Source organism: Lynx canadensis, chromosome B1, assembly GCF_007474595.2.
Source record: "Lynx canadensis isolate LIC74 chromosome B1, mLynCan4.pri.v2, whole genome shotgun sequence".
Lineage (NCBI taxonomy): Eukaryota > Metazoa > Chordata > Mammalia > Carnivora > Felidae > Lynx > Lynx canadensis.
Window position 1 is genome coordinate 6,879,526 of NC_044306.2, and position 27,002 is coordinate 6,906,527.

Sequence of the window (27,002 nt, forward strand, 5' to 3'; positions counted from 1 at the left end):
AAATACATACTAAAAATCAAGTTAAAAGGATATAACATATAAAAAGAGTTTGGATTATGCTTTCAACATAACAGTGTTGCTGTAAAGATGAAACACGGAACTCTTTTGAAGCATGCTCCGTATCACCTTTGTCACGAAGCCTTTCCTGACATTCTCGTTACCCCTCCCCTCTCCTACCCTTTGGTAGAAACTAATACTATTGATTTATATAAAATAACCACCGTCTCTTCTGGGTTGTGTCCTTTTCCTAGACTACTGCCCACACTCACTTAACTTTCCATCTCCCATTATCTGATTGTGATGGATTTGGTGTAGCCCTGGGTTTTGCTGTACGGCCTGATGCATCACAGATACATAAGGCACGATCGATGATTGTACATGCATGCATGCATGGAGCCTACTGGAGAACAGAGCTGACAATGGGGATGTCCTCAGTGTGTGGGAAATGGACAGTATGACCTTCTGCTTTCTCGTCCATGAGTTATCACCACCTTTGTGTACTTTGGCCCTGGAGATTTCCTGTGGGAGCCTGACTTATTCCCTTTTTGTTAGGCTCTACTAACCAAGAACAAACCGCAGGCCCAGGAAGCATCATAAATAGCCACGGATCTGCCCGGCTCAGCAACCCCAGGCTCTAAGCATGTCGATGCCTCTTTTCTCCACTGGTCGTTCAGCCATGAGACTCCATGTGTTTCTCTTCACACTCCTCTTTTTGACACTCTTATCCCCAGGTAAGGCGGTGGCTAATTGCTCGGGTCTGCTATCTAGAAAGCTGTCTGGCAGGTCAGACAAGATTCATAAACCTGATATCAACAGCTTCGTTAGTATGATTATAATGCGGTGAAATAGGAAAGAGACAATTCCTTTGCCTGATGCAGTCACATTCTGTTTATCCTTACTCTGTACTTAGGACGCCCTGGTGAGGCATGACAATTGATTCATAGACAGGCAGATCTAAAAGGATTGGATTTCAGAGGCATCTACCATTAGATTTACTCACGAGGTCAGAGGAAAGGATGGAATCCCATCAATGAGATCTAGTGCTAAGGGTGTTTCTTGGGGGAATCTGTCATGTAAGTATTTGGCTCCCAAAAGAATTCAGAGTCAAAACGAAGTAATGATACACAGCTCTCATTATGGGAGAGGTATGTTCATAGTTGTAAAAGTAGGGTTAGGTTGATCTTATGTCTTTTTTTTTTTTTTTTTTCTCATCCAAAACAGACACTTTTGGAAAATAAAGTAAATGGAGCACTGTTATAACTGTATCACAAGAGCAGACAGAAATTAGAACTATCCCAGCCAAACTGGCCACAGGGTCATTCTGCATAAATGGCATAGACCCAGAATAGGGTTTTAGAAAGAGGATTACAGTCCCCAGGGAAGGGTTACTGAGAAGACCGAATACTGGTCTGCCAAAGCATATATCTGCCAAAGTATATATCTGGTCCCCAAAATGAAGCAAGTAGGAGGAGCATACCCTTTGGAGTGCTCATCCACAAGCTGTGTGGAAGAAATGGTTGAGCTGGGAAATGGAGACAGTAACACCAAAGGAGATGCTCTGCTATCATAAATCCTTAATGCTAAGATGGAAATTAAAAGTTATCAGGTTCAGGGGTGGCTGGGTGGCTCCGGCGGTTAAGGATCCAGCTTCGGCTCAGGTCATGATCTTGTGGTTCATGGGTTCGAGCCCTGTGTCAGTCTCTGTGCTGACAGCTCGGAGCTTGGAGCCTGCTTCAGATTCTGTGTCTCCCTCCTCTCTGCCCCTCTGTCACTCATGCTTGCTCTCTCTCTCTCTCTCTCAAAAATAAAACATTAAAAAAAATTTTTTTTAGGTTATCAGGTTCAAACTCATCATTTTCAGATGAGATGACTGAGGTCCATAGAAATACTTCACAATTCTATAATTTAAGTATTCATACATGCATCTGAAAAGAATATGTCAGAGTTGCAGAGGCTGATAATCAACTATGTGGAAAGAGTTTAAATAATTTGTATGTCATACAAGATGAGCTGCTATCAATTGGACCAAGCATGTTAAGAAAACACATATCAGGGGCACCTGGGTGGCTCAGTCGGTTAAACGGACGACTTCAGCTCAGGTCATGATCTCACGGTCTGTGAGTTCGAGCCCCGAGTCAGGCTCTGTGCTGACAGCTCAGAGCCTGGAGCCTGTTTCAGATTCTGTGTCTCCCTCTCTCTCTGACCCTCCCCCGTTCATGCTCTGTCTCTCTCTGTCTCAAAAATAAATAAATAAGGGGCGCCTGGGTGGCGCAGTTGGTTAAGTTGGACTTCAGCCGGGTCACGATCTCGCGGTCCGTGAGTTCGAGCCCCGCGTCAGGCTCTGGGCTGATGGCTCAGAGCCTGGAGCCTGTTTCCGATTCTGTGTCTCCCGATCTCTCTCTGCCCCTCCCCCGTTCGTGCTCTGTCTCTCTCTGTCCCAAAAATAAATAAAAAAACGTTGAAAAAAAATTTGAAAAAAAAAAAAATAAATAAATAAATGTTAAAAAAAAAAGGAAACACATATCAGACAAAATAATCAGTATGTTTGCACTTGGAAATACTTTCTTCTGACATTAAAGGAGGATTTGTTGAGGATATACTAACTGCCAGGCACTGTTCTAAATTTCATATTAGGTAGTAATATATCAAGTGGACTATCGTGTCCACTGAGGAACTATACTGTGACAAAAATAGGGACATATTTCCTGCTTTGATGGAGTTTCCAATGTTAATCTCCCATGTTGTCCACACGCTGCTCTTTTTATCCTTTGCTAAATTTGTTGACAACTCTAAGGATAGGCTGAATCAAGAAGAGTGCATCCATGGGGCACCTGGGTGGCTCAGTCGGTTAAGCACCCGACTTTGTCTCAGGTCATGATCTCACAGTTTGTGAGTTTGAGCTCTGCATCAGGGTCTGTGCTTACAGCTCAGAGCCTGGAACCTGCTTCTGATTCTGTGTCTCATTCTCCCTCTGCTCCTCCCCCACTTGTGCTCTGTCTCTCAAAAATAAATAAAAATGTAAAAAAAATTATTACAAAATAAGTGAAAAGTTAAAGCATAGATGTTTCGGAACCTGAGGTTAGACAGTAAGTGAATGAATTATTTTTGTGAGATTAGTCAAAGTACAAAAAAAGCCCACATTGATTTAACAAGAAATCACGATTGTATATGCTTGCAAATGAAAGATGATTTGCAAAGTGAATTTGAGGACTGCAGGGGGCTTCAGACACATGAATGGATATGAGTAAAGACACCAAGATGTGATGGTCACAGTGTTTTACAGGTTCAGCATGCAGGGATGTTGAGGCAAAGTGACTGTGCCTGAAGGCTGGCAAAGAGAATCAGAGGCAGCCTACAGAGCGCCACGTGCTGGGGCAGGAGGGGCTTGCCATGTACTGTGTGGCTCTGATAATGGAATGGACAGACTCATTTACCCTTAGAAACATCTTTTTAAGAAATGAAGAAGATGAACAGGAAGGGGCAGCCTAAAAAGGAATGATCATGGGACTTTACCTGTAAGAGAATACAAATGAGCAATAACTCTGGATGAAGAGACGGGACACGTGAAGGGAACGTGAAAGAGCTATCATTGATTATAGTTAATGAGTAAATGAATGCTCTGGAATGATAATTCTTGGGTTCCTGGATAAAGTCAAAGGGTGTTAATCCAGAAAGAAAATACAGTGAGGAGGACGTTTTCATGTGTCTTCATTTTTGAGGCTCAGACAAGGACAGAATGAGGACCAGATTCAACATCTTGAGTTTTAGGAGCCTAGGCATCTTCCAGGTAGAAGCATATAACCTTGAAGACATGGGCCTGATATTCAGATGTGAAATCCCTGCATGAGTCATGTCACTGTTCTGTAATATGTGTCTAAATCTTCAGAAGTATGTGGTAATGCTTAGGGGAAGCCAGTAGCATGAAAAGAGAAGACAAAATAGAGAAGATAAGAAAATGGAAGTAAGGACATGAGAGAATAAGACAGAATCGGAGAAGAGAAAGGAAGAGAATACCATTGAAACAACCAGAAAAAACACCACACAGACTGAGCAAATGGAGAAAAGTTGCTAGGAGCCTGTCAGTGAATTTAAAATGAGCTGGTGAACATCAAACCATGTCAACTAACAGCAACAAGACTTTCAAGAAATCACATGCCACCCGAAGATTTGGTAAAGCTGGAACTAAAATAAGGTCATCAAGGCTATTTTTACAAGTTTTTCCCAGCTTTCTTGAGGTATGATTGACAAGTGTAGATTTATATATTTAAGGTGTACAGCATGAAGATTTACCCATATATTTTCAATACCATGGAGGAACCTGAGGACGTGATGCCAAATGACAGAAGTGAGACACAGAAAGACAAATGCTGCCCGATCTCACTTATATGTGGAATCTAAAAAGTTAAACTCATGGAAGCACGGAGTAGACTGGTGGTTCCCAAGAGCTGGGGGTGAAGGAAATGGGGAGGTCGTAAGTTTTCATGGAAATACACATATGTGGAAGCTGGGATGCTTTCACCATTTTCGTTGCCCACAAACATCAGTCCCCTATTTGTGACAGTGTGCCAGTCTCTTTCTTCCCTTTGCCTACAGCTCTGGAGTCCTTCAGAGTAACCCAAAAACTAGTATTTTGAGTGTCAAATTGGTTGGTAAGAAAATGAACTCTTATCTAGAAGAAAATGTGGTTCATGCTAGCAGTTCAATCAGGAATGAACTATATAGTGTCTGGTCAAACGTACATGCTCAATAAATAATAATAAGTAAATACTGAATAAGCAAGGAAAAAGAGTGTGGATAGTTTTTTTTTTCTTATTTCACATAAGGCTAACAAGAGTTGTGATCCATCTTGTCATTTTCCAGTCCTTTAAAGAGAAGTATCTATAAAACTAATGAAGAAATTGAAGATAACCTGGAAACTGAGGATAGCTTATTCTTCTAAGAATAAATATAAGTCCTTCTGGAGGTTCCTGAGAGAGTGTAAGACAAACATTCTAATAAATGGAGCCTATAAAAGGACTTTCAGCATTCCCACCATTTTTGTTTAGAAATCACCAAAAAACAACATGAGTGAGAAAAAGAATTGAAAATAGCATCTTCAAGTAAACTAGGATATAGATGGAATGTGAGAAAAAGAGGCATATGTCTCCATTTCTTATGAGGTTCCAGCAAAGAACACTTCTAGAAGGTAAGGGCACACCCTAAGAACAAACTCAAAAACATTCCTTAGCAAAACAAAAACAGAATTCACGGGCTATTAGTGGGAGCATCCCAGGGGCCAATAGTGGACTTGACAAACAGATAATTCAGATTAAACCAAGAATGGTGTAAAAAAGCTATATATATATGAAATACATAATCTATAGGTGAATCTGGAAGGGTAAGAGAGACATTGTATTGTGAATAACGTTATACTTGCTTATCTCTATTGGTCTGAATAAAAGTAAGAGTTAACACAAATTAATTCCTGGCACATAATGCCACACAAAGCTTTAGGTCTGGGAAAAACTCATCTCATTCAAAAACAGAAGTAATGAAAGGTGAACAGTACTGGAATCTAAACATTTTTTTACATGATGAAAGATGAACAGGCAATAAAATTTTTAAATGCTTTAGACCCAGCAATCCATTCCCATGGGAATATATCATATATATATATATATATATATATATATATATATATAATCTATATGAAAGCAGCATGTGTATAATGTTAATCATCATGACTTTATCTATAAAAACAAAAGATTGGAGATCCCATACCTGATTCCCATCAATCAAAACACAGCTAAATAGGTAATGGCCTGTCTATATACAGATGCTCATAATTATTATAAAGTACAATGACAAATCAATAAGACAAGAAAATGAATGAAGTAGAAGAACTAGAAATGAAAAACACTTGACTATTCTTATTTGCAGTTGACACAACAGTAATGACACACTTAACTATTGCAATCTTAATGGAAATTTCTTCTTTTTTTTTTTCTAGTTGCTGGCTATTATAAATAATCTTACTCTAAAAATTCTCTCACATATGTCTTGGTTTCCCTGGAGCACCATCTTAGGGATAGAATGGAATCTTATGATATGAATCCTCAGCTTTACTAGGTGAAAATATACTCTTCTCAAACTGGGGTGAACAAATTTAGAAACCCATTAAGTGTTTGAAAGTGGTAGGAACTAAAAACAGTAGTAGAATTGAAATAGTTGACAACAAAAGTAAATAATTGGGAGGAGTTCAATGATGATGACAAAGCTGTAAAGTCATTGTATTGTTTAAGGGTAAATATTTTGATTAAATTTAGACTTTGCTATATTAAGACCATATATATATATATATTTTAATTATTGAGAGGGACAGAGTGAGCAAGCAGGGGAGAGGGGCAGAGAGAGAGGGAGAGAGAGAGAATCTTAAGCAGGCTCCATGCCCAGGCTCCATGCTCACCTCACAAACAATGAGATCATGACCTGAGCTGAAATGATGAGTCAGTTGCTTAACTAACTGAGCCACCCAGGCACTCCAAGAATATAAGTTTTAATTCTATGAGAACTACTCTAAGAATGGGGACAAAGGCTGAATTTCCCAACTAATAAAAAAAATGTGATGCTTAAAAACAATCCAGTAGAAAAGAGAAATTGAGTGAGAGAAAAGGAACAGAGACTAGGCAAACAGAAAAGAAAGATGGTAGAAATAAACTCAAATATATCAGTGATGACACTAAAATGCAAACAGGTTACTTTTCTATTTCAAATCGAAGATGGTCAGTGCTTATTTTAAAAATAAACTCAACTACATGGTACTAAACTAAAAGAAAAAACAAACAAAAACACCTACAATGTAAGCATTCATAAAGGTTAGAAAGAAAAGGAGAGTGTTATGAGCTAAATTGCGTCCCTCCAAAAATGCATCTTTTAAGTTTTTTTTTAATGTTTATTTATGAGAGAGAGCCCCCACATGCAAGCAAGTGGGGGAGGGGCAGAGAGAGGGAGACACAGAACTGGAAGCAGACTCCAGCCTCCACAGACTGTCTGCACAGAGCTCCAGTTGAGGCTTGAACTCACAAACTGTGAGATCATGTCCTGAGCCAAAGTCGTATGCTTAACTGATTGAGCCACCCAGGAGCCCCTGGTGTGTGTTTGTTTGTTTGTTTGTTTGTTTGTTTGTTTTGAGAGAGAGAAAGAGAGAGAGAGAACATGTGAGTGGGGAAGAGGCAGAGAGAGAGGGAGACAGAGAATCCCAAGCAGGCTCCACGCTGTCAGTGCAGAGCCCGACGCAGGGAATGATCCCATGAACCATGAGATCATGACCTGAGCCGAAAGCAAGAGTTGGACACTTAACCAACTGAGCCACCCAGGCACCCCTAAAAGTGCGTATGTTAAATCCTAAGTCTTGGTACCTCAGAATGTGAGCATATTTGGAGACGGGGGTTTTACAGTAGTGACTAAGTTAAAACAAAGTCATTATGGTGGGACCTAAGCCAATATGACCGGTGTCCTTAAAAGAGGAGGAAATTTGGACACAGGCACATACAGAAGGAACACAGTATGAAGACAGAATGAGAAGATGGCCATCTACAAACCAATGAGATGGAACCGATCCTTCCCTCGGGTTTCTCAGAAAGAATCTGAAAGCACTACATCCGATTACAGAATACACATTTTTCAGTTCAGCCAAAGAATTTATAAAAATGACCATACACTCAAACATAAAGCAAGCATCAAAATTTAAAAAAATCTAAATTATTAGCATATTAAATCACCATTATACATTTCTAACTTACACGATGTTATATGTCAGTTCTATCTCAGGAAAGCTGGAAAAAAATAAAATAGTAAAATTTTGCAAAATTGGGGAACAACTTCTTTGAACCTAATTTGTTTAAGCCAGAAATCATTAACAAAAATATAAATATTTGGAAATGCAGAAATATACTTCTACAAAAAGCACGCATCAAAGGAAACATCAATATGAAAATTAGCAAGTAAATTACACTGAAATAAGCTACATGAAGGTAAGTTAGAATTTAGAGAAACACATGAAAGAGACACAAATAGGTAAAAGAATCACCAAAACAAAAAGTTGGTGTTTTAAAGACTAATAATCTGGGGACACTGATCAAGAAAAAATGAGACATACTTAAAATAACCACCTCAGGATTGAACAGGCTGGAATCACAGCAGATGCCCCAGACAGCCAGAGAAAAGGAAAGGGTAGGATGAATTTGCACACTGGGTCCCATTCCCTCTTGTGCATTTAGAAACCAATCCCTAGTGGCCATTCTTCCCTCATGTTCATATCATCAATTTTATTTCTGCTGGATTGTTACCGTTAGCATACAAGCATGCTGTTCTTTCTCCTACTAAAAAAAAACAAACAAACTTTTTTTTCCTCTTCTTCCAATGCCAGCTAGCACCCTCTTTCTTTGCTCCATTTGGTAGTAAAGCACCTCAAGATAGTCATCCACATTTTCCACCTCCAGTCCTTCTTCTCGAATCCCTAAGTATATTCTGAGCAGACATTCTCCCGACCCTCTCCCTGCTACTTGAGCTGGGCTTGCTGGTCATCAAGGGTCCCCACATTGCTGGATCTAACGGTCACCAACTGTTGTGACCTTACTTGGCCAATCATCAGCATTTAAAACAGATGGTCGCTCACTCCTTCATCATATACTTTCTTCAGTTGGCTTCCAGGGTAGTGCATTCACCTGATTCACAGCCTGCCTCCCTGGACCTGCCTCCTCCATTTCCTTAGCTACTCCCACCTCTTGTCCCAGTGTTCGCCATATTGGGGAGACCCAGCTCTCAGTTCCTGGGCCTCTTCTCTTCCCTCTCCCCATCTATTCCTTGGGGCTAGTCCCATCCTTTTAAATTCTCCTCTTGGACTTCTCTTCTCAACTCCAGACTTGTAACAAATATCCAATGGCATAATTTCTACCTCTGGTTTAATTTCAAAGGTAACATACCCAAATCTGAATTCCTGATTTCCCTCCATACAGTTTTCCCCCATTACAGGGTGCCGTAGCTGGCACTCCATGGACCTACTCTTGGCTCTGATGCATCCCCTCCACCCTCAGTAGGCCTCCACATGGGCACCTTAGGAGGTCCCCCTCAGGGCTCCTGTCTATGTCCAGCCTTGGACAGAAGCTGCTCCATACTCAGTGAAAGGTCAGAGTGTCTCCAGAATCTCCCTTGGCATCCCTGCCCTGCCATGCATCAGACTGCATTAGACTCTCTACTTGTGTACCTGTGAGGGAATTCTCTTACCTTCTCCACATCCTCTACAGTTTCACACAGCTGCTGCCTTGTACAAGGCAGGGCAAGACTTTGTCTCAGGGACAAAGTCTCTGCCTTAGGGTGAGACTTCACAATTCTGCTCGGGTTCAAATTTCAGTAGCCCCTACGTGCCTGTCCCTCCAACAGGTCACAGACCTGTTGCTCTCCACCCAGTTTTCTAAAAAACACTCAATGGAAGGGCATGACAAAAGAGTGAGTCTGATGTATCTGGGACCCAGTGATACGATAATGCTACAAAAGCCCACACTCAGACCTTAAACATTTGTTTGAAGTTCAGCTGTTTCCTTTTTATCTCCTGAAGGGGCTGATTCCTCTTTCCGTGCATCCACACATAAAAACACATGTGGGCCCCCTCCCTTTTACTTCTCTTAATTTTTAATTTTTCCAGATTTACTGAGATGTCAATGACATATAACATTGTGTGAGTTTAAGATGAACAATTTGATTTGATACACGTTAATATTGTGAAACGTTTACCACACACGGTAGGGTAATGTCCTTTACCTCATATAATTACCATTTTGTTGTCGTTCCCATGAGAACATTAAATCTCTACTCTCCTAACAACTTTCAAGTATACAATATAGAATTGTTAACTATAGTCACCATGCTGTATATTACATCCCCAGAACTTAATTCATCTTATAATTTAGAGTTCGTACACTTTGACCAAGATCTTCCCGTTTCTCCACCTCTCAGCCACAATTCCACAGTCTGTTTCTATGAGATTGATATTAGATTTCATATATAAGTTAGATCATACAGTATTTGTCCTTCTCTAATTTTACACAGCATAATGCCATCAAGGTCCATCCATGTTGTCATGAATGGCAGGATTTCTTTTTTGTCTGGCTGAATTATATTCCATATTTATATACACAACAGATTTCTCATCCATCATCCATTGATGGGCTCTTAGATTGTTTCCATGTCTTGGCTATTGTGAATTGAATAATGCTTTGATCCACATAAGAATGCAGATATCTCTTCAAGACAGTAATTTCATCTCCTTCACTCAAAAGTGAGACTGCTGGAACGTATGGTAGTTCTCTTTTTAATTGTTTGAAGAGTGGTTACACCAATTTACATTCCCACCAACATGTACCAGTGTGCCATGTCTTCTCCACTTCCTCACCAGTGCTTACTATCTCTTGTCTTTTTGATGATAGCTATTCTAACAGGTATGAGGTGACATCTCATTGTGGTTTTGATTGGCATATCTCTGATGATGAGTGATGTTGAGCACATTTTCATGTTCTTGCTGGCTATTTGGTAGTCTACTCTGGGAAGATGTCTATTCAGGTCCTCTGCCATATTTTAATTGGATTACTTGAGGGGTTTCTTTTTTTGCTTTTGAGTTGTTATGTGCCTTCCTTATATATTTTGGATATTAATCCCTTATGAAATACATGATTCGCAAAAATTTTCTCACATTCTGTAGTCTGTCTTTTCATTTTGTTGAATATTTCTTTAGCAGTGCAGGAACTTTTCTGTTTGCTAATGTCCCACTTGTTTATGTTTGCTTTTGTGGCTTGTGCTTTTGGTGTCATCCAAATAACCACTGCCACGACCAAAGTCAAGGCAAATTTTTTCCTGTTTTCTTCTAGGACTTTTACAACTTTGGGTCTTACACTGAAGTCTTTAATCCATTTTGAGTTAATTATATAGATCATATATATATCATGTCATCTGCAAACAGAGACAATTTTACTTCTTCATTTCCAATTTGGACCCATTTTTTTTCTTTTTCTTGCCTGATTGCTCTAGCAAGGATTTCCAGTACTTATGTTGAATAGGAGTATTGACAGTGGAAACCCTTGCTTGTTTTCTGATCTAGAGGGAAAGACTTCAGACTTCTACCACTGAGTATGATGTTAGCTGTGGGTTTGTCATATTTGACCTTTATTATGTTTAGGTATGTTACTTTTATACCCAATTTATTGAGTGTTTTTACATGAAAAGATATTGAATTTTGTCAAATGCTTTTTCTTCACTTATTGAAATAATCAGATGATTTTTACCTTTCATTCTATTAATGGGGAATAGCACATTGATTGATTTGCATCAATTAAGCCATCCTTGCATCCCAAGGAAAAGTCATTCTTTTTTTTTTTTTAATTTTTTTTTCAACGTTTATTTATTATTTTTGGGACAGAGAGAGACAGAGCATGAACGGGGGAGGGGCAGAGAGAGAGGGAGACACAGAATCGGAAACAGGCTCCAGGCTCCGAGCCATCAGCCCAGAGCCTGATGCGGGGCTCGAACTCACAGACTGCAAGATCGTGACCTGGCTGAAGTCGGACGCTTAATCGACTGCGCCACCCAGGCGCCCCATGGGAAAAGTCATTCTTGATCATGGTATATGATCCTATTAATGTGCTGTTAAATTCAGTGTGTCTGTATTTTGTTAAGAATGTTTGTATCTATCTTCATCCAGAATATTGGTCTGCAGTTTGTTTTTTTTTAATTTTTAATGTTTATTTTTGAGAGAGAGACAGAGAGACAGAGCATGAGCAGGGAAGGGGCAGAGAGAAAGGGAGACACAGAATCTGAAGTAGGCTCCAGGCTCTGAGCTGTCAGCACAGAGCCCGATGCAGGGCTTGAACTCACAAACTGTCAGATCATGACCTGAGCCAAAGTCGGACACCCAACCGACTGAGCCACCCAGGCGCCCTTGGTCTGTAGTTTTCTTAAAGTGTCCTTATCTGGCTTTGTTGTCAGAATAATGCTGGCCTTGTCAATTGAGTTTGGGAGTGTCCCCTCCTCTTCAATTTCTCAAATCCAGGTCCGTAAGCTGCTGTGGGGCCCTTGGCTGTGGCGTGCATTTTCATGACTGCAGGATCTCACCATCAGCGGACACAGCAACGGAGGCCAAAAACAGGCATCGGACCAGAGGTGTGCAAGTGCACAGCCTCAAAGTGCACACGTGGCATGGGGGTCAGTTGTGGGGGTCTACGCTAATGTCTTGCACTAGAGAAGCCACAGAGGCCTAGGCTGGATGCTGGTGCAGGTTCCCAGCTCTGGTGAGGGCAGGGAAGGAGTAGGAAGGGACTCACTGGCTGGCATCAGTGACCAAGGACCTCTGTGGGGTGAAAACCCGGTGAAACCTTCAGGGCTCTGTTTCTTCTGGCCACTGGTTTCTTCTACAGCAAAAGTTGCTGGGGTCCTGGCAGAGCAAGTCACTGGGGACAGCAGTCACCAGCTGCATGTGGTGGTTATGGTAGCCCCTGCTTTTCTCCTCTGTTCCTAGCCACCTCCACACATCACGGCTTTGCCAGTCTGGGTGGGGTAAAACTGAAACAGCTCCTTCAGGAGGCCCCCCAAAGGCTAGGGAAGTTGTGGCTCACCTGCCTCTTCCCTTCCCTGATAGGGGGGCTCTTTCTAGATGGGGACATCCCCCTTGGGGCTGAGCATGCTGACCTTGGGGATGGGATGGCACAGGTAATCTGATGCCATTCTTTCCCTTCGTGTACGTTATTCTCAGGGTTTTGTTTTGCTGTCTTGCTCTGTGGCTTCTTGAGTGCACAGCAGAGCTCTTCCAGGGTGGTTTTTGCTCACAGATAGCTAACTGTTCATCTTCATGGTGAGGGAGACGGAGGCTGGGCTCTCCCACACCCCCACTGTGGTGATGTCACTCCCTCCCCTTTCAGTACGGCCTTATCACTTTGGATTTTAGTTAATTAGCTTTCTCTGAGCACTCAGCTCTGGGCTGAGCTTTTAACAAACTATGATCTATGAATTATCCAGCTTGCTCTCTTTTTCAGGAAAAGAGCAATTCCTTTTGTAACGTTTTACATCCTAAACAGAAGTAGAAGTTCACTCCTGTCCTTTTTTTTTTTTTTCAACGTTTATTTATTTTTGGGACAGAGAGAGACAGAGCATGAACGGGGGAGGGGCAGAGAGAGAGGGAGACACAGAATCGGAAACAGGCTCCAGGCTCCAAGCCATCAGCCCAGAGCCTGACGCGGGGCTCGAACTCACGGACCGCGAGATCGTGACCTGGCTGAAGTCGGACGCTTAACCGACTGCGCCACCCAGGCGCCCCACTCCTGTCCTTTTTCAAACCTCATATGTTGGAGAGTATTATTATTACTGTCATCAATTTCATGGTATTTACTAGAATTCTACCTTGGCTCTGAGACCACCTTCTGTCTGTGTGAAACTCTTTCTTCATAGTGTATGTCCTCTAGAACTTCCTTAGAGGTAGGTATATTGGTGGTGAGTCATTCATGTGTGAATCTGTAAATGTTATCCTTATTCTGGAAAGAAAGCATGTCTGAGAACACAATTCCATCCCAGCAGGTATTTTCTCACAGTCCATCTTCTTTGACTTTCACTTTACTGCCATAGCTTATCATTTATTTTTTTTATTTTAATTTTTAATTTTAAGTTTTTATTTATTTACTTTGAAAGAAACAGAGTGAGCGTGAGCCTGGGAGGAGCAGAGAGAGAAAGAATCCCAAGCAGGCTCAGCTGAGTCAGTACAGAGCCTGATGTGGGATTCGAACCACAAACCGTGAGATCATGACCTGTGCCAAAATTAAGAGTCAGAGGCTTAATTTCATTTTAAGTGTTTTGTCCTTTTTTTCCCAACGTTTTTATGATCTACCATTTGTTTTGTTTTATAACTTAATGTGAATCTCTTTTATATTATCAGTTAGGAGTGCTTTTTCATCTTGAATCTGTGGATTTGTATTTTTTCCATCATTTCCAGGGAATCTCTTTAAGACTTCCTCCTCTTATTCCTCTCTTGTCTCGGCTTTTAATTTAATAAATGTGAGACCTTGTGTATCAGTACTAAGTTCTGGGTAAATAAATTGGATGTATCTATTCATTCATTAATTCTCTTGTCACCTTGTGTCTAATAATTGGTCATTAATACCTTCATTTATTTTTTCAAAAAAGTTTTTTTTCACTTCTAGAAGTTTCTATTTTTCAAAACTGCCCACTTATTCTATCATCTATATTACCTCCTTGTTGCTCGTACAGCTTTGTGATAGTAGGTTTTATTTCTCTAAACAATGTGATACATAGATGTTTAATTATTTGTCACATTGGTCATGCCAATACTTTTAGTCCTTGAGGGCCCAAATATGTTGTTTATTTCATTCACTTTTGCTCATGGTGCCTTACCTTGCTGATCATGTCATGGTGAAGTCATTGGTTGTCCTTAGTCCACCAGTATCCTACGGATCTAAGTTGAGAATGTGTCTCTGTTACCATCCAAAGCTACCACCATGAAACCTCCTCCATGATCTTCTCAGTGCAGGAGCTGCAGGCTTAACAAACTGCCACTGCTGCTATTCGAGGAGTAAGGACCGCCGTCAGCACTGCTGATAGTAGTGCCGACCTTCTAGAAACCCCACCCCAGCCAGCCGACCAGTGCAGAGCCCCACTGCTCAAGCTTCAGTTCGAAGACTTGTTTTTCCTGAAGGAGCGAGTAGTCTAGGACACTGGCCTACCACTTTCAAGAATAGCGGTGTTTCAGAGATACTACGATCCATTTGTTTCATGACGGCAGTCACTTGAGAGTATCTAATTTGCAATTGTGGCCAAAAGCCTAAATCGTTCTCTCAATCTCATCATATTTGTTCTGCATCTTCCAGGAACTTCTGTTTCTGATGTACTGATGGTACTCTGTGCCTTGGGGCACTCCTACAGATTCTTTCAAAATGCTACCCACAAAATTCCAATAGCATCTGGGGAGGAATAGAAGGAGAGCAAAACCAGTATGCTCAAGTCACCACTGACCTCTTATCACTGATGGTGTTGTCCACAAATTTCAGAACTCTATTTGTAGCAGGATTCTCATGGGACACCAAGGCCTTTCCTTCCAGGAAGCAGCTTTATTCGTGCTAGCACAGGCTCAGTGGGCTAAGAATCAAAAGGCTGAGCCCCGAATGCAGCGGGGTGTAGCCTTTTATACAATTTCTACTTCTTTGTCTCCCGCACATGGTAACATACAGACATGCTATCTGATTGGGTGGTCTACGTCACAGGGTCGTGAGGAATGTCACATACAGACATACAGTCTGGATGGACACAGGCAAAGTTACTGAGTTGTGTCAGAGCTATGGATACGTGTATAGGAGTTGATTGGGCTACGTTGCCTTCCTTTGTTTTGAGAAGGCCTCCACCACATTCCTGAGGAAGGGGCTGTTCCCCTACCACATATTAATACACTATCAACAGTGGACATTCTTCTTTCCCTTCTGATTTTCATGGGACTAAGGCTAGTATTTTACTATGAAGTGCTATATGGATATTTTTTATGTTCAGATGAATTGAAATTTGGTTAAGGTAATATTCTTCTCTTCCTATTTTTAAAATAATGTTTATCAGAAATCAATGTTGATTTTCTTTTCAATTCTCTCCTCCCAAATACATATTTAAATTACTCGATCCACTGGGTATATTGTCTATGTCATTCTGCTACAGTAAACAGGGACATTATCACCAAATTTTAATCTAAAAATACTGTCTTACCATTCTTAGCTAGGAATGGCCTCACTAGGCAAATATAAATAAAAGTAATGTGACAACTGAAAAATTCTTATTTGATGGGATCTATTCATTATTGAGTGGACCTTCAGTTACATCATGGGTGGGAAATCCTTGACACTATGCAAATTCTCAATACAGAGGTGAAACCAATTGGAGCTATTAACTGTCTTCTCCTACCTCTTCCTTAGGTGGCTTTTCTACTGGACAGTGATTTTGAGGATTGTACTGCCAGGTCATCAGCTCTACCATTAGAGAGTTTCCTATTAAATTAACTTGGCTCTAATGTGAGTCATCTGGAGAAAGAATGGCCTAGACATGATGACAAATTTTCAGCTTTTTAGAGTCAACTGGTGTGTGTAGAATAGACGAGTACCACCACAGATCCACACGATCTGTTTTCCTGAAACTTCACCTTACCCCCGAGCTAAACAGATAGGAGAAAGAAGGAGATGGGAACGGTAAAAAAACAACATTTAAAATTCTTTTTAATGTTTATTTATTTTTGAGAGAGACAGGGACAGAGTGTTAGTGGGGGAGGAGCAGAGACAAAGGGAGACAGAATCCAGAGGAGGCTCCAGGCTCTGAGCTATCAGCACAGAGACCGACGTGGGGCTTGAACTCACACACTGTGAGATCATAATCTGAGCTGAAGTCGGACACTTAACCAACTGAGCCACCCAGGTGCCCCAAGTAAAAAACAACATTTTAAAAGGAGAATGGGCATACAGATTCTTAAGGCAGCTGTTGCATCAGGTCCAGGAACCTGCAAGCTTACTCTGGCCTGTGAACCACACATGATCTTCATTCTGTCTTATCTCATCTCATTTCTTACCAAACCGTTTTTTTTTCCATAGTGCTCCACCTACACAGGTCTTTCTGTTTTTCCAATACACTAAGGAAGGGACCTAGCTATTCTGTATGCTTAACATGCCCTCACACGAATACGTGCTTGGCTTCTTCACACCCGTCATTCAGACCTCAGTTCAAATGCAACATCCTCAGAAAGCCTCTCTCTGTCCGTTCCATTAACTGCATCCTCCAGACGATATCTGGTCAGTTACTGTATTATTTTGTTCTAAACACCGCTTTCCTAAATTAGCTTAGCAACCTAATTTTGCATGGTCAGATTTTATTCACTGAAGTTAAGTCCTGTAAGAATAAGAAACATTTCTTCCATTGTCACTGTTCTGTTGCTAGTGCAAAGAAAAATATTTGGTGACCGGAAGATGCTCAGCAAATATTTGTCGAAGATCCATATAAAGGAGCAACAACGAAGGAATCGGTGTGTTGAGAACATATATGTGAAAGGGAAATGCAATGGGGTCACTTATGTTAAGGGGTTTTAAAATGGAGCCGGGAGGCCCTTAAGGGGGTGGGCTGTATGCACGCCCTCACCTGCGGAGCCATAAACTTTTGATCTGGGCCAATCGCAAATATTCCACGGACTCAGCCCAAACACCTGGCTACAGAACGCGATTTTGCGTAGTGACGGCCTTAGCAACCAGCCATATTCAGTCAAGATCAGCTTTGCTGCCGCCAACACCAATCAAAAATTCTTCGTGAACGACGTATATAATGCGTTCCCTTTTTGCTTTGAGAACCTTTTTGCTCTAGGCGCACCCGGGTGGCTCAGTCAGTGGGGCGTCTGACTCTCGATTTTGGCTCAGGTCATGATCTCACAGTGTGTGGGTTTGAGCCCCACATCGAACTCTGTGCTGACAGTGCAGAGCCTGCTTCAGATTCTCTGTCTCCCTTTCTCTCTGCCCGTACCCCACTTGTGCACTCTCTTATGCTCTCTCTCTCTCTCAAAATAAATAAACATTAAAAAAATTAAAACAAAAAAAAAACCTTTTTGCTTTAAGAACTTTTGCTTCCTAGTAGGACACTCTCTGAGTTGCCACTCAAATCTGTGTACCCCAAATTGCAATTCTCTGATCCCATATAAACTCTCTTGCTTAATTTTTGCCTCCTCACAATTTTATGTTGACATGTATTTTTGTCCACCCCCTTGTTCCAGTTTGACATTTACCAAAGTTCTTACTGAAGCAAAAATTAGCAATGCCAGGAATTTATGAGAGAAGGAGGGAGGGGGTTGTTAACATTTGGGCTGTTGGGTAGAAAAGGACAGTGAAGGTGATGGGACAATTGAATAGGTCCTCTGTCCAGCTTCTTTTCTGCACACAGAAATGGTCCCGCCAGAATACGTCCACCCTCACACGTGACAGGGCTCAGGGTCTTACGCTCCACTCGTGAACTAATTATTGCACTGCCTCTCTTCTTCTGCAGTAAGAAGTGGTATGGCTTCTGCTGAAAACCATTGTCTAAATCTGTCTGGCATTTGCAGAAGAGACATCTGCAAAATCACAGAGGATCAGATTGGAGCCTGTAAAAGAAGATGGAAGTGCTGTAGATCTTGGTGGATTCTGGTTCCAATTCCAACCCCACTTATCTATTCAGATTATCAAGCACCCCTTAAGCATAAGTTGAAATGAAACTAGGGAAAGCATCAGAAGGAAAGTTTCTGCATCTAAAACATTGGAATATACATAAACGCTTCCAGCTTTATTACCAATTCCTATTATCCCTTGTCAATAAAAACAAATAAATATGGGTTTCAAATCTCCAGATACTACTTCTTTGTGACTCATCTTCAGATTCACACAATCTCTTTAAAAGCAAGGAAGCCAGGGTGCCTGGGTGGCTCAGTTGGTTGAACGCCCAACTTCTGCTCAGGTCATGATCTCATGGTTCGTGGGTTCAAGCCCCGCATCGGACTCTGTGCTGACAGCTCAGAACCTGGAGCCTGCTTCAGATTCTCTGCTCTCTCTCTCTGCCCCTCCCCTGCTCATGCTCTCTCTCTCTCTCAAAAATAAACATAAATTTTTTTTTAAGATTTTAAGTGAGAAAGCCCATTTATGTAACAAAAATGTTTTTTGAATTTGTCACAAAAGACCAAAAGGTTAACAAAACCTGAAGATACAGTTATACAAAATGTAATTAGACACACAGAGACTACAAAGAAAATGCACAGGCAAAATACAGAGGAAATACAGCAAATAACAGGGGTGGGAAGAGCTGTGGCTTGGGCAAAGGTGGAAAATTGGAATGGGGCAGGAGAAAATCATTTTGGGATAATACACAAGGATTTTCACTATATGGCAGATAATTGGAAGGATATGAAAACAAGAAAGGAGAGAGAATGAGAGCTTGAAGATCAACAAAAATGTGTATTATGTACACTAAAAGGTAAAACCTCAACCAACAAAGAGACGTTTATGCTTCCCTCCTGTCAAGAAACATCATGATCATTTAGAGTCTCCAGCTATTACTCCTTAAGATAAATAACTCCTTTTCATAGGACCTAAACATTTTATTGTAAAAATATAGTGACCTCTTTTGACAGTGTGCTGTCAGTATCCCTTTCTAAATAGACATTCTAATACTGCATAACTTTAAAAAAAATTTTTTTTAAATGTTTATTTTTTGAGAGAAAGACAGGGCATGAGTGGGGGAGGAGTAAAGAGAGAGGGAGACACAGAATCTGAAGCAGACTCCAGGCTCTGAGCTGTCAGCACATAGCCCAATGAGGGGCTCGAACTCAAGAGCTGTGAGAGCATCACCTGAGCTGAAGTTGGACGCTGAACTGACTCAGCCACCCAGGCACCCCCTGATGCTGCATAACTTCTGACTACAAATTTGTCTTCATCTCAAGTGTCATGAGGTCTCACCTTCCTGTCCCAAGTGTCGGAAGACGTCAACCCAATTTCATAACTCAAAGCAGATTCTCAGGAGGAGTTTTCCTTTTCACTCATGTAGAAAATTTTGATAACTAAATAGATATGGTTTGGTAGTAGGACCCCCCCTTCTTTCTTCTTTAATGCAGTATTTATGAAGTCTTCTTTGGTTTTGTTTTTTCATTGGTGGAGTGTGGACGTTTTCCACAATCATTTGGTATAGTCTTGACTCACGTTATGGCCAACTTGACCTTAAAACATTGGAGACATAACACAGGTTATCTGTTCACTGTGTAAACAGGGACAGACCCTGATTCTCTTTCTCTCTTCCTCCTTCCCTCCTCTCCACCATTCATGGATGAACTGGATAAGCACCACACCTGAGTTGCATTTATTTTACAAAGACTAGGCCTTTTTGGGGGGTGATATGATAAACAGCCTCTCAGCCAAGTCAATATAATCCTATGTTACTTATCCATACCTAGACTCCACAAAATAGGGTGCACGATATTTGTTCCTCAACTAGACTAATTTCCTGTGAGTGTTCCACAGCCTAAGAGTTTAGAAGACACCCTTAATCTGACTTAATTCACTTAAAACAGTATGGCACCCATTATTTACACTTCGGAAGTGGCATTCTAGAGACGACCCAAACTACCTGTTATCCTGATTTATCCTAGAACCATTACATCTCATATAACTAAGGAAAAAACCCGAGAGACTTAATGAGATGGAATCTTAATGAGATGGAGTCATAGTTTTGGGGGGAGGAGGATTACAAGAGAAAGATAAAACCCTTACAGATACACGGGAAAGAGTTCACAACCTTGTAAGAACAATAGGCTTTGGCCGCATCACAACTGCCATCAATGCGAGATGATCAGACTCTGTAGTCCTGAGGAAAGAAACCTGGAGGCCGGTTCCAGAAAGCTGCTGGACAGACTGATATATTCGGCCCACCTTTCACCTAGTTCTCTCTTGCTGATGAAAGAATAATCTCCTAAGTCATGAGTATCTCCCTATAAGTATCTTTTAATTAGTCGTGTACAGTAATAACATCTTCTGTCTCTCGGTATGTTTTAAATCATTTTAATTAAAACATTCTTTTGATATTAAACTTACACCAGGCCTCCACATCCTGTCTAAACCTGATTGTTGAACATGCCCCACCTGGCTTAGCAAGTCAATATGTTGACTAACTTCCATGAGACAGAGGGTGTGTGTATGTTGCATGTTTCCAACTACGTTCATGCTCTAAATACTGGACTAGGAATATTGAACTATAAGGGATCATTATAAATAGTTCAGGAAGTATGACAGCAGAGCAAGAGGTCCCAGATCTTGTCTTTCCACAGAAACACTGATTGAAACATCAGCCATGGATGAAAATACCTTTCTGAGAGCTCTGGAGCCCCAATGAGACATTGTAGCATGCCACTGTTGTACAAAATGTGACAACAGCCATATGGAAAAGGGTAAGGAGAGTTCTGCTTTACCTGTCACCTGTCACCCCTGCTCCAAGGTGGCAGAGCTCAGCATGCAGAGAGATGCCCTCAGCCTCTGATTTCTTTCATAGGGGAGGTAGTTCAGTGAGCAACAGCTTCCCAGTGCTTTGGGGCACTGCCTGACAGGTCCATTTATGTCTCGACCCACCCAGCATGCTGAGGGGATCTACACATCATCCAGGGGCACATGAGGACAAAGAGAAGTTGCAGGACTCACAGCCACCAACACTTGGATCTCAATAACTAGCCTGCAGATCCCACTCTCCAGCCCATTCATGAGCCCCAGCAACCAGCCTGAGTGCTCACACTGATGATCCCCTGGGTGCCCCCTCCAGGGCCCCCCCCCCCCCCCCCCAGCACATGGAGCTCACCAGCTGGTTGGACAATGTGGCATTAGTAAAAGGTGAATTAACTCTGACACCTCTCCTTCAGGGAGGGAGGGAAAGTACTGGAGCTGTGCCCAGCTCCTGACATGTCAGCACACTGCCCTAGGGAAAGGGGTGGGGATTCTCAGCACCTGGCACAACACAGTGGGGTTAAGCTGAGAAGAATCTTGGCTCCACACTCTACCCTTCAGTCCCACTGGGGCACAGGAGGTCCCACCTTCCAGACACACTAGGGTAGGGTTTGGGCCTCTAGGGCTCCAAGCATCCCTGCCCCCACGTCTCTGGGTGTCCCCACTTTCATGCCTCCTCCAGGCACAGCCCGTGCAAGGGCTCTCATGCATTGGTGTCACACGCCTACCGGCCCCGTGGGCTATAATGCACACTGCTTGCTCTACCAGTCTGGAGTCTTGGGGACAGCCATGCCCCCCATGGCTCCACTAAGCATCACCCTATTGAGGGATCCCTGTGGTGGCCCCACATTCGCAGTCGTTTTCTGCCCGCAGCTCTCCAGGGCACCTCTGAAATCTAGGTGGAGGCAGCCATGCTCCCACAGCTTGGCGACGCACAGTGCCCACCACACTGAGGCCTGTGGGGCACCCGGGGCTGCGGAGGAGCCAGGAGCTTGGGGACAGGGAGCAGAGCCTCCAATGTGAGGTGGCAGCAGGCACCAGATGGCTCCTTAGAAATCATGCCACCCCCCAGGCCTGTGCACTCTGGGCCAGAGATGGGAGCTCAGTGCTGTGATCTCCGAAATGCCTCCAGGAGAGAATTTTCAATAGGACAGTGTCCTGCCTTCTGCGGAGATGCTGACTAATCACCCGTCTTGAGGAAGAGCTGGTAGCTTTTGCTGAGGTGACCCATCCTTCCTAATCTTCTCTGGTCTGGCCACAGCCATGTGTCCTCTCCCGAACCGGCTTTTGCTCACTCCTTTCAACGGGGTAGGCTGAGAGTTTCTAAATGTTTAGATTGTGCTTCCTCTCTGATTACCAATTCTGTCTTTGAGTCATTTCTCTTTTTGCATTTAGTAGCAGCAGTGACGAGAAACCAGGCCACCCCATCAACACTTTGCTTAGGTATTTCCTCAGCCAGATATCCAATTTCATGACTCTTAAGTGTTGCCTGACAAGGGAGCATAAAGCAAGCTGACCGGCCACAGACACACCCCTCTCCCCACCAGGTGGGAAGTGTGTGATACTCCTCAGGCTCTCCTGGCTGCCCAAGAACAAAGGAAAGGGGAAAAACAAATGGTTAACTCGTAGAGATCAGAGTCCTGCAGGACCTGGGTCTCCACGTATTTACAAATATCTTGGTAAACCACAAGGAAAAGGCAATCTTATCAACAGCCTGATCTCCAGAAACCTACCGACTCCGATTCTTGGAGCCCCAACATCACCCCACCATAGTGATGTTGTAATAGGTCAACTTATAAGATATCAGAAAGTTTATTGTATATGAGTTCGGTTTAAACTCACCTTTCATGAATAATTGAGATAAAAGCTTATGTAGTTCCCTTTTAGGGTTATCAGAAATTACTAACTGCCCAATCTCGCTTCTGTAACTTCGCCTGTTTGCTAAATAGATAACTTAGGTGGCAAATGCTCCCCCACCCCGTCTACCAAGATCTAGCCTAGGCAAGACCAACTTGTAAAAAGTCACGAACTCACTGCCTCATGGTATCTTAGGTGTCTGATTGGTCATTTTAAACCCTCTTAGGACAAAGAACTTTAAATTGATAGGTTCCCGCCAAAACTAACATCTCTATGTCACAATATAATTGGCTACCATGAAATGTTGTAAATTGTAACTGGTTAACTAAATAATGACGTATTCTCACTTGCTAAAATCCATATAAGCTCACTGCTACCTTTGTTCGGGGCCATTCTCTGCACTCTTCTCCTTAAGATCAGGAGATCAGGTTTGGCACGGCCTTGTCTCGCTTCTATTCGGTGTCTTGTGGTTTTTTTGTTTGTTTGTTTTTTCGACAGCGCCCTGTTTCAATGTGGGAACAAAGGCAGAAGGATACGGCAGATAGAACTAAATTTCGTACACCTTGCAGCCCACTGACAAATACTTGAGGCAGGCAGAGAAAAAACAGAGAAAAACGCTTCTCCAGGAACTCCCTGTGTCTTAATGCTAATGATTTGCTAGAGGGCAAACAACCCTAGTTTGACAATAGCTAGGCCGCCAGTATTCTGGGAGTCTTCTTTAGCATATGAAAATCTCACTGGAAACTTCTCCTGGGCTTTACCTCCCAGACTCCATAGTATATAACCAGTCTCTCCTCATGGTCCCGGGCAGCTCTTTCTGCCCACGAGTCCTGTCCCTGTGCTTTCATAAAATCACCTTTTTGCACCAAAGATGTCTTTGAGAATTCTTTCTTGGCCATTGACTCTGCACCCCACAAACCCCACTATCACCCAAAAACCTCATCACTGCCCTCTGCAAAACCCTGGAACATGAACACGACTCTGCCACATCCTTTGCCACGGATGGCCTTTCCTTCACTGTCTGATGACACGCTTCTCATTTCCGGTGGAGACCTCAAAGATGGCCTTGGCGGTGGGTCTCTGCTACCCTTCGGTGCAGGGCTCCTTGGTAACCTCTAAGAAGGCTGAGGCTCGCGCTTCCACTTTGTTTTCTGACCTTCCATCTGCATCACCTTTAAAGGCCCTGTTCCTGGCAGTGTGGATGTTTTCAAAACTCCTGCAGCCCGTTACCAGTTCCGAAGCCCATTCCACGCGTTCAGGCGTGTGTCACGGCAGCATCTCCATTTCTTGGTATCCGTTTGCTGTCCTAATCTGCTTGGGCTGCTGCAACAAAATACCACAGCTGTTCTGGCTTACAAATGACAGGGGTTTATTTCTCACAGTTCAGGAGACTAGAAATGCAAGATGGATTTGCCAGCATGGTCAAGGTCTGGTGTGATTCCCCTCTCCAGACTGCAGACTGCTGACGTCTGGCTGTATCCTGACACACGGAAGGGGGAAGCAGGCTCTCTGGGGATTCTTGAGATGGCACTCATCCCCTACGAGCCCCTGCCTTTGACCTAACCACCCTCCAAAGGTCCCACCTCCTAAATATCATTGATGCAGAAATGTTGGGGTCCGGAGCCAAAAGCCAAGAAAGAATTGAGATGTCTTCAGTGAAAAAAGGTGATTTTCTTAAAGAAGTATGGTGACGATGATAAGGAAAAATTGTTATGAGATGGCCAACAGGACTGATAGGGGAATTCCAGTCCCCACCCGAAGACCAGTCCCCCCACCCCCACCACCTCGTTCTGGGTTCTTCTTCCTGCCCTGCTTGCCACATGCACCAAATTACTAATGAGGAGATAACAGACTACAAATTGTCCCCTCTGTTTAAACTCAGGACTCAGACCTCTGGAGAGCAATTGCCTCTGAGCTCGCTGGGGTGAAATAAACTTCCTGCCTTCCACGATCTCCGAGTGCCACTTGGTTCTTCCGCCAGGTGATCCAGACCAGGTTCTGTAACAATGGGACCCATGGGCAGAAAGAGCCGCACTGGGGTTGTAAAGGGTGACAGATTGTATACTTTCAAGTTGGGAGGGAGTTAGGGACAGCACAAGCCTCTAAGGAATTTGGGAAATAAGGTATCCAGGACCCTTTGGGGGGTAGCTATGGCTAGGAAAAGGTCATTTATTACTGGTTAGTAAACCCTCAGTCATGAGACCCTTCAGATGTCTATCAGTGGTCCATATGCTCTGGAGGATGTTTCGTAACATATATCTTCAGGAAGTAGAGATAAAGGAAGTTTCCAAAGGAATTTCTCTATGTTTAAAGTGGACCCCCAGGTGTGTGTTAAGGATAATGTTAAGCTAAGACTGCCTTTTGCCCTTAGTGTCAACATCAAGGCAACTGAGCTCCCAGAGGAAGCCTATTTCATGACTTATCAATAGGCTGTAAGCAGTAAGGAAATGTAATTGTTTTTTGTTTGCCTTTGTTTCCCACATCATTATCACTTAGCATCGTTAGGATTTCAACATATGAATTGGGGGGGAATACAAACGTCAAACTATAGCAGTATCACTGTCAAATTTCAATTGACTGTATTTTTGTGGATCTATGTCTGTACTCTGTTCTGTCCTATTACCTATATGTCTATCCTGACATCAAACTATACTATCGCGGGGCACCTGGGAGGCTCAGTTGGGTGAGTGAATTCAGTTCAGGTCATGATCTCATGGCTGGTGAGTTTGATCCCCATGTCAGGCTCTGTGCTGACAGCTCAGAGCCTGGAGCCTGCTTCAGATTCTGTGTCTCCCTGTCTCTCTGCCCCTCCCCTGCTCATGGTCTGTCTATTTTTCTCAAATAAACATAAAAAAAAATTAAAACAAAAGCTATACTATCTTGATATTATAGATATATAGTAAGTTTTAAAAGTAGTATAAGTCTTCCAATATTCCTTTTCTTTTTCAAAGATTTGCCCACTGTATATATTTTCATTTCAGTAAAAAATTTTATACTCAGCTTATCAATTTCTTAAAAAAGTAAGATCATGCTGGGAGTTTGGTTGGCATTATATTGTATATATAGATCAATTTGGGGAGAATTGAAATCTTGGCCATAAACGGTCTTCTATTCCATGAACACTGTATGCCCTACCATTCATTTAGGTCGTATAGAATTCCTCACTTTAATCTTTTGTAGTTTTCAGGATACAAATCTTGCATACATAGTTTTATTTTTTAAAAAATTTTTTTTTCAACGTTTATTTATTTTTGGGACAGAGAGAGACAGAGCATGAATGGGGGAGGGGCAGAGAGAGAGGGAGACACAGAATCAGAAACAGGCTCCAGGCTCTGAGCCATCAGCCCAGAGCCTGATGCGGGGCTCGAACTCCCGGACCGCGAGATCGTGACCTGGCTGAAGTCGGACGCTTAACTGACTGCGCCACCCAGGCGCCCCTAATCTTGCATACATAGTTTTAGATTTATCCCTAATTATTTCATGTTTGTTGAAACTACTGTAAATTTTGGAGGTGTTTTTGTTTTGTTCCAGTTTTCAGTTGTCCATTGCTTGCATAAGTAAATACAAGTGACTTATATACTGTTTCCTGCAAATTTACTAAACCCGCTAATTATTCTAGTAGCTCTTCAGTGTGCTTTGAGATTTTCTACATAGAAAGTGACACACCATCACCTGTGAATAAGATAGTTTATTTCTTTGTTTCTAATCCGTATAAAGTTATTTTTCTTACCTTATTACACTATATAAGACCTCCAGACATAGGATTGTTGCTTTAAGTTTTTCATAGATATTGTTAACAGGTTGGTAAATCCCTATTTATTTACTATTTTGTTGAGGTTTTAATCATAAGTGGATGTTGATATTGTCAACTGTTAGTGCTGTCAACTGTATATGTGGAGATGATCAAACATTTTCTCTTTTCTGTCTACTGATATGTGGAAATATATTAATTTTTGAATGTTGTACCAATCTTGTATTCCTAGAAAATACCCCATTTGGTTATATTATATTTTCCTCTTGATACACTAATGGGTTAAATTTGCTAAAATTTTATAAATAACACTTGAATTCATGAGAGATAGTATTCTATTT

The 27,002-nt window shown here is 42.2% G+C and overlaps 1 protein-coding gene across 1 annotated transcript; it reads left to right on the plus strand.

The window, feature by feature from the left end:
• Positions 1-640: 640 nt before the first annotated feature.
• Positions 641-18,391, plus strand: DEFB109B (defensin beta 109B). Its single transcript, XM_032593033.1, has 2 exons — positions 641-731; positions 18,085-18,391. Exons 1-2 carry the CDS (start codon positions 641-643, stop codon positions 18,288-18,290), a joined length of 297 nt encoding a protein of 98 aa, XP_032448924.1. The 3' UTR covers positions 18,291-18,391.
• The last annotated feature ends 8,611 nt before the right edge of the window (positions 18,392-27,002 follow it).

Excerpts from the sequence above, each read along its gene's own strand:
- DEFB109B (XM_032593033.1), top strand. The coding sequence starts at position 641 with ATGTCGATGCCTCTTTTCTCCACTGGTCGTTCAGCCATGAGACTCCAT. Across the intron at positions 732-18,084 it reads TTTGACACTCTTATCCCCAG|TAAGAAGTGGTATGGCTTCT; the intron begins GTAAGGCGGTGG and ends CTTCTTCTGCAG.